Below are 8234 nucleotides of genomic sequence, written 5' to 3'. Positions count from 1 at the left end.
GCATGCTACAATCTTTACCCGAGTCATTTAGACAGCCGTTAGCACATGATTCTCCTTATGGGGACATGATATGTTTAATATGCTGCTGAGAATGTACCCCAGAAGAAGCGTATAGTATAGCTTTTTTTTGGGAAAGAGCCATTTCTCTGTTATGAACTCTCTTTTCCAAAGATGAGCGATTTCTCGATCAGATTTATTTATTTATTTTTATTATTATGTTGTTTCAGCAACATTAAATTTAAAAACTGTACTTTTGAATTAAAATATATATATTAATAATTTTAATAAATGACAAATTAAAAAGACATGAACATTTTTTTTGTATCGAAAAAATATCGAACTGTAACACCAAAGTATCGAACCGAACCGTGAATTTTGTGTATCGTTGCACCCCTAATAAAGAGCTAACATCTCCAAAATGTCAGGAGTAGTTAGTAATTACAAGAAGTGTTTGTGAACTAAAAATCAAGAATGTGGGATTCTGTAGGTCCGTGATTTGGAGAGCCCAGTGCGTGCTCCCAACGGGCCCCATACTTTGGGAACCTCTGATTTAATAATAATAATACTAATAATGATATATACTTTATTGATCTCCGTGGGGAAATTACTTGTTTTTCTCTGCATTTCACCCATTCACTCAGTGAAGCAGTGGGCAGCCACTAAGCAGGCGCCCGGGGAGCAGTGTGTAGGGACGGCACCGTTCAGTGGATTCAAACCCCCGACCTTCCAATCATGGGGCGGCCACTGTACCTACTGAGCTACCCACTAATTAGCCCGCTGATTTAACACATGCCTGCTCGTCGTGCAGCTTTGAATTTCTTGAAGAACTATATCTCATTTAAGTTTATTTCCCATGGCATAAAAATAGGTATGTGGTGTTAAGCAAGTGTTAAAAACAGTAGTTGAGATAAGTCTGGATAAACATTATGTTACTTGACAGTACTCAGGATTCTGCTGTACTCACCTGATGTCATCCTCATTGGCAAAGATAATGACTACTCGAGCATTGGGGTTCTCACTCAGCCTCCGGATAATCTTGTCAAACTCTCCAGATCTTGGTTCACGTGGTATTTTCACTGACTGGGAAATGCACAAACCACCTGATTGGAAAAAACAAACAAAACAAAAACAATGTTTCCAAATGTTTCATTAGGAGAACATGTTTACGATGCAATTTAACTCAAATTTTGCCTTTGTCTTCTTTTAACCCATATCTTTTTTTCAATCTTCTGGACTTTTTTTTTTTTTTTTATGATAAATGCACTATTAAATGTGCACTGGTGCAATATTTCACAGAATGAGGGATGCAAGGCATTTTAAAAAAAAAGGTTTTCCTTGGACAAAAAGAAGGCATTTTGGAGACGGGACTAACCATCAATTCAGGTTATGATTCTGACAGTGAGACCAGGGGGCAGTAGCATTTGCTACTACATACATTTTCTAACTGGGAACTGTTTCCTTTTGTTCTTGCATTTTTTTTTCTATTACATGGATTGTTTCAATTTAAAAAAAAAATCTGGTACTTGTCCCAGGATTGTACCACGTTTGAAAGGGAAGTAGGAAAAAAGAAACAGAAATGAAATACGTTACTTCAATTTCCAATTCAGTTAGTCAGATAATTGCTTCGGGGTAATATACAAGATTGTCCTGTGATATTGATTAGTTATCTATTTAGATAATGACCAGCAGCAACAGCAACTAGCAAATTCCGGCTGTTATATTTTAGGCATAGTGAAGCGGAAAACTGAAACGCTGTTTCAAAATTGGATGCAGTATTGAAATTTGCATCGCTGACTCTTTGAAGCTAATAATTTGAAAAATCCCATTAGCTTATTGAAGTTTTGGCCAATTTGGCCTTTATTTCATCCTAGAAAACAACAGTTTTAATAAAAAAGTTTTAACCACTGAATACATTTCAAGGGTAGAAATTTTGCAGTAAATTTCAAACTCTTTTTACTCCTCATTTATTTACTTTTATTTAAAAAATGTGGACTGTCTTGGTTCTACGTAAAACAAGATGACTGTAATGACACAGTACATGATGCTCTAACGGTTGAATGACAGTGCAGCTGCTTAGTGCTGTGCAGGTGGAAGGATTATTCTTTTACCACTTGGACAAATACAGATAGTTTAATGAAATTTCCCCTTGTGGGACTAATAAAGGTATCTTATCTTATTTTAACATTCAACTGGTGACAATTTGTTCCTGTCTAATTTGGTGATTTTCATGTGTTCAATGCACAAAGATTTTTTTCTATCCTTGGCTCAACTCTCTCATGCTGGTGTACACCCTGTCATCAATTTTTTTTAATGTAATTTTTTGAGAGGTGACAGATAACCACTTATTTTCACACCAACATTTTTTTTTAGAATCACTAATCAACCTAATAAAGAGGCCTTTCTAAGATTCAGACCTTCTTGCTATGAGACATTCAGTCTCACAGCAGATTTAAACCATGTAACTAGACTATCACATTAGTTTGGTTTGTTAGTTAGTAACAGCTTTCCCTTTCCTAGTTTATTCCATGGTAAATGGACTATAATATAATGTTTTTTTACTCCGACAGCACTTGAAACGCTTTCTGCACTACAAGCTGCAATCACAGACACATGCACACATGCAAACCCAAATGGATGAATAAAGCGCTACTTGTGTTTCTTTAGCTTGCCCGAAGACACTTTAACATAAATTATAGATGTAGAAACTGTAGATCAAACCACTAACCTTCTTAACAGCAAACAACACACTCTAACTTCTGAGCCACCAAAAAAAAAAGAAACTCAAAGAAAAGAGATTTATGAGATTAGAATTGTGTATTAACTGAGGACTGTAAAGGGTGAATCCATTTCATCAGCAGCCATGATGAAATTGCAACAATGTGGGAATGGCTGATGGGTTTTGCCAAGGAAATTATCATGAAAGAATATATGTACCAATTTATAGCTACAGCAATTCTCCATGGATCAATTTAAAGAGCATCCACACCTTCTTACATTCTATTGAACACAAATCTAAAGGCAAGAGGGGATGTCCCCTGGTTACCAACAAGCTAAGGCTGTTTAACTCCCAATGCAACATTTCAGGATAACTGTTTTGTCACCCTGCCAAAATGCCACAGAGAATATGCACATGCTAATGAATTTCCCTTTCGGGACCCAGTACAAAGCCCGCCCAATGAGCAATCAATGCAGAAATAATACCCCCCTAGTCCAGTTCATGGCAGTCATACTCACACCATAAAACAAAACCTGCCCCTGCTCAGTTACTAATAGGTTGTGAAAGTGGAAATATCAGTAAAAAATAGAGGATGCCACGAAATGAATGACGTTGGGCTACTTGACTCATGGTTACAAAAAGTCACATTTGGTTAAGTCAAACGGGAGATCAGTCAGTGGCTTGCACTATTGTTTTATTTTATCCTGGAGAAAATATAACAATGCTGTTCTACTGAAACCTTTTCTTGTTTTTCATGTATAGATTTCTGCTGGTCATGCATGTCATGAGTGCAACACAGCAGTTCCGGCTTACATTTAAATTCCCTTTTCAGTAAATGGATTAGAAGTTCTTTTACTGGAGAAACAGATTCATCCTGTTGTGTGCACTGGTTGATGTCTTGTTGTTATGTTTCCTTCTGCACTCAAGCAAAAGTTCAATCAAATCTGAACATCTAATTTACTTGTTTTTACATGCCAAAAAAGCACAACTTGAATATCACAATTAACCGAGTCATCATTTAGTAATCTGGAATTTCAAAGCTTCCAAAGCAGATGGCATTATACTCCACATCATCATAACACTCCTAATTTATATTTTAGGCAGGTGAAGTTAAGTTTATTTATTTTACGCTTTGGCTTTTGAGCACGTTGTAAGGTAGGTTTCTCTGTGAAGAGTAATGATTACTCAGGCAAGGTGGCATAGGCATGTTTTCAAAGCCATCTGTTTGCTGTCTGGTGTTGCAAGATTACACAACAAACTACTTTATCAAGCCAATAAAACTTTGTGAGCAGTTAGAGCACACTGCTCACAAAGTGATCTGGAAGACTTTCTTTAAACACGTTTCACATAGTTGTTCAATATTGATTATAGTAGCGAGCAATACTGGCTGTTCTGTTGTTGCCAAAATCTGATGTGAAGTTATGATATTGTAATATTTCTGAAAATTTCTTCTCAGTAAGCCTTGTTAACCAAACTGTCATCGGTCTGTTTAGTCAGTATAACTGCAGTCCTAGAAGTAAATCTTGTAGATAACCACTGGGCAAGGTTAGTGTACTAGCCTGAATAAAAGGGCGAGTTCATTATGTAATAGTGGAATGACAGATCTGTGTTTAGATGTGTTTAAGGAGAGGATTTGGAGTTTGTAGTAATGTTGACAGGTTGTCAGTCCATTTTGGTCCATTTATAGTTTGTCTTTAAGAGTAGGTTTTCACTAAAAGTAGTTAGTGTTCTGAATCTGCAGGAGATTCAGATGGCTCCTGCTATGTGTTTTACTGTCATGGAGGAAATGCATTCTTTATGAGCATGAAGAAACCTGACTGTTGCCGATGATGAGCTCTGTCCTCAGTTTTAACAAAAAGACAGAGTCAGAGTTACACTATGCAATTTTAAAAACTGAAATGGCATTGCTGGCTTCAATCAGTACTGAAAGTAATGAACCATGAACCCCTAATGGTTATTCACAGTCTCTCTTTGTGCTTCCCATCCTGTAGTTTTAATCATGGATCTACAAAGGTTAATGCGTGTAAATCTAGGGTTGTTTTAGTGAACGGTAAGTGGAATTAAATATTTAGAAGTATGATGGAAAGGTTGTACAGTATGTTATAAGTCATGATATTTGCGTATCTTTTTACAAAATAAAAGCTCCTGACGGTTCAGTCTTTGATTAAAGTGAAACAGAGGTTTATCTGCGTAACTCTCTGTCGTTACACTCACATCACATGGGAAATTTTGCAGCAGCTCGGCTCTCAGAGACTCTATCAATCATTAGACTCTATGTCTTTGCCTCACTGGTACTTCAGTCCCCCATTCCCACAACATCTGCTATATCGAAGCAGAGCACTCATCCCTTCCTTTTCTTCTCTTCTCACATCACGGCGGCAGGCTGCAGCATTGTTTAACTTGCACAGAGAATACCAGAAGGACCGGACGTGCACAAAACTGGGTCCTCCACGGGGCCACTGGTGTAACTCTGTTAGCGCTAGGGTACACATGGCAGTTTATTTCACCACTGATTTATCTATGCATTTGATTTTTTTCCTCTTTATTTTTCTTTTTACTATTGTGATATAACATGACTAAAGATATGGTTATTTGACTAATGGACATTAGTCAAATAACCACATCTTTAGTCATGGCTCAAATCCTAAGACGGAAGCAGCCACTGAGCAAGATACTTTTTTTTTTTTTCCAAAAAGACTATAGACTGATGCAGAGAAATATATTTATATATAAATATATGATTCAGCTATGCCAGGCAGCTCATGAATGGCATTTTTACACAACCTAAGTGGCTTTTAATTGGCCTAATTATAGGTCTTGCTTATTGCAAATTTTATATTAATATTATTAAATTAGACCAGTCTCTACAAGAATCAGATTTTTCAATAAACTACTCGCCTGATTCCATCTTGCTATCAGACAGGATGTAGTTAGAGGGATGCCTTGAAGGACTGGCCCCTTCTTATCTGTACACCACTTTTCAACACTTTCCTTAAACTCAGCAAGCTGACCAACAACATGCAGAGACAGTTATGAAATAACTAAATGCAACTGTAGAGTAATCCTATGAAAACGATGAAATGTACTTCTCCAGGTACATATTGAATTATAGTTACACTTTATTGTTGGCTACATTAAAACTACCTGTACAATAACAATCAGTGAAAGAGCAAAAGAGACTGAACTGCTGGGTTTCAACACCAAACACTGATCTTCAGTGTTGTAACTGTCCTGATGGATCTTTCAAATGTTCAAATACACGCCAGATGCAATGCGCCTACTTTTGATGCAGCTACTGTGAAAACCTTCAAGAGCTCTATGTGTTTCCTAACACTTATCCTATACAATTCTCAACTTCTGAGCCAAATTGAAAAATCACCTCTAAAAATATCCGTTGCTCAGGAGACTGCTGATCTCCTCTTGTGTCTTCCACTGTCAGCTCCGGTCTCTGTTCCCTTAATAGTTCGGAACACTAATATTCCCTCTCATTTGACACCCGTGGGAAAAACGTTGCTCCCATGAACATTAAATATTCCCCACCATCATAGCTGATTGCAGCTCAGCTCATGTGGCTGGTGAAGAGTAGCACAGAAGCGCACAAAATAGCCCCAGGCTGGCAGCGTGACAAAGATGCAGGTACATAAATACTAAGTTTATTGGGATGCCCTAACCAAACAGACATCATTTTCATATGGAGGATAGAAATACACAAGGAAAATAGAGAGAAATATCACCAAACTAATTTTTCCTCTATAGTTTTAATGTTGAGCCAATTTCTATCAATAGATACTTGACATTTTTTTCAGTGTTAAATGAATACATCAACACCCTGGGTGCTTTGTTGCATGGCAGCAAATTATTTATTAGGCTTCATACACAATCAGTTAATAATTACAAAACCAGCTTGAGTTTCTCAGAGCTTTGAAATCCCATCTGCTTTGAACAGCAGTGTTGTTCCATTATTAGTTCTCTGTACAGCTATGGTGCTGACCAGTAGTCTCTAAAGATCAGCAATGCTCAGCCTCCGTAGTGTGATCAAGGTGGTTTACGTCAACCAGATAATGGCACATGAGATCAAAGAATTAAGAAACTTAAAAAAACAAAAACAAAAAACAAAACCAGCCCATGGTGATACCTGTACACAGAGATAAAAAAAATATATATACCCCATTGATTTAGTAAATTGTAAACAACATGATTTATGCAAATCAGTTCACCAGAAGCCTGCTATAAACTGGCAAAGTGTCCTGCTTTTAAACCGGCGCAGTGAGAGAAAATGGATGGATGGAATTGGTTCTAAGCTAGAAAAAGAAGAGTACAGGTAGAATCGTGACCATTCAGTGGTGTAAAATGTTACTATAAATGAGCTGCAGCGCTTTGTTATTGGTACATTATCTGTTTTTACAGATAATGTTTCTCCTGTCTTATCAGAATGCAGTGAGTGAGTGTGAGGGAGAGAAGCACTGGGAAGAGAAAGAGGGAAACCTCGCACTGAAATCATTAAGGGGACTGACCCTGCTTGAAAAGGCTCACATTCAGTCCCATGTTAGAGCAACCACCATGCTAAAGTGTCCTGGAGCAAGACTCTAAATCTCCCACCCCAAAGTCCCCGAGGTGCTTTTCTGTCACTGATGCTGTGCACTCACCTCAGTGTGCAGGTCTGACGGGATGAAAGGAAATGAATTTCTCTTCAGGGGTTCAATTACAGTATAATATCCCATTATAATTATTATATACTGCAGAGCCGCAGAGATGGCCCAGACTAACAGATTTCTTCCATTTTTGCTATTTTCAGTAGATTGGGTGAATTAAAGACAACTCCTGCCTGTACCAGGTGTAAAACATTACAAAGGAACAACATGTTGACTAAGTGTATACGCGGTACATGACAGAGACTGCACATGAACATGAATGGCTTTTTTATTTAGGGGAAGAAGCATGAATGGCCCCTATTCCCTATCTATCAATGCAATTTGTCTTGATTATGGCAAGCATCTGTGCCATTTTTCATATCTAAAGCTTTTATCTGCCCCATTTCATAAAAGCAGTCTTAGTTATTATACCTATATGTGGTTGTACTGTATGTGTGTGCATATACACGTTGTTTCTTCTTTTAAAATTCATTTCAGACGCAATGATGTCTTTTTGCTCCAACTGGATAACTCATCAGGTTATTATCGGGGAGCAGCTTTGGGCTAGATTTTGTGACGAGTCCTGGCTTCACCATTGTGTACTGCTGGGAAAATTAGGCTGAACTGTTTTTTGTGTGAAGCTCATGCGAATCAAGTTCCCCCTCTCAGATGTCAGTGAACACATGCTCTCTGTCTGACTTTTCTGTCAGAGTAGATAAATATCTATACTGGAGAACAGTAGATACAGTGGGGCAAAATTTAGTATTTAGTCAGCCACCGATTGTGCAAGCTTCCCCCACCTAAAATGATGACAGAGGTCAGTAATTTGCACCAGAGGTACACTTCAACTGTGAGAGACAGAATGTGAAAAAAAAATCCATGAATCC

General features: G+C 37.7%; 1 protein-coding gene across 3 annotated transcripts in view; it reads right to left on the bottom strand.

Moving 5' to 3' along the window:
• LOC102312415 (metabotropic glutamate receptor 4) overlaps window positions 1-8234 on the bottom strand; it is a 197449-nt gene that overhangs the window by 51485 nt on the left and 137730 nt on the right. For all 3 annotated transcript variants that reach the window (XM_005926234.3, XM_005926232.3, XM_005926233.3), the window contains one exon: window positions 965-1100. In XM_005926234.3, the coding sequence (XP_005926296.1) occupies window positions 965-1100 (136 nt within the window). The remainder of the gene's footprint in view (window positions 1-964; window positions 1101-8234) is intronic.

This window comes from Haplochromis burtoni, unplaced genomic scaffold (genome assembly GCF_018398535.1).
Source record: "Haplochromis burtoni strain Fernald_Lab_line unplaced genomic scaffold, NCSU_Asbu1 Contig_91, whole genome shotgun sequence".
Lineage (NCBI taxonomy): Eukaryota > Metazoa > Chordata > Actinopteri > Cichliformes > Cichlidae > Haplochromis > Haplochromis burtoni.
Note: the sequence above shows the minus strand (reverse complement) of the source record. Positions and strands in the feature narration are given on the sequence as shown.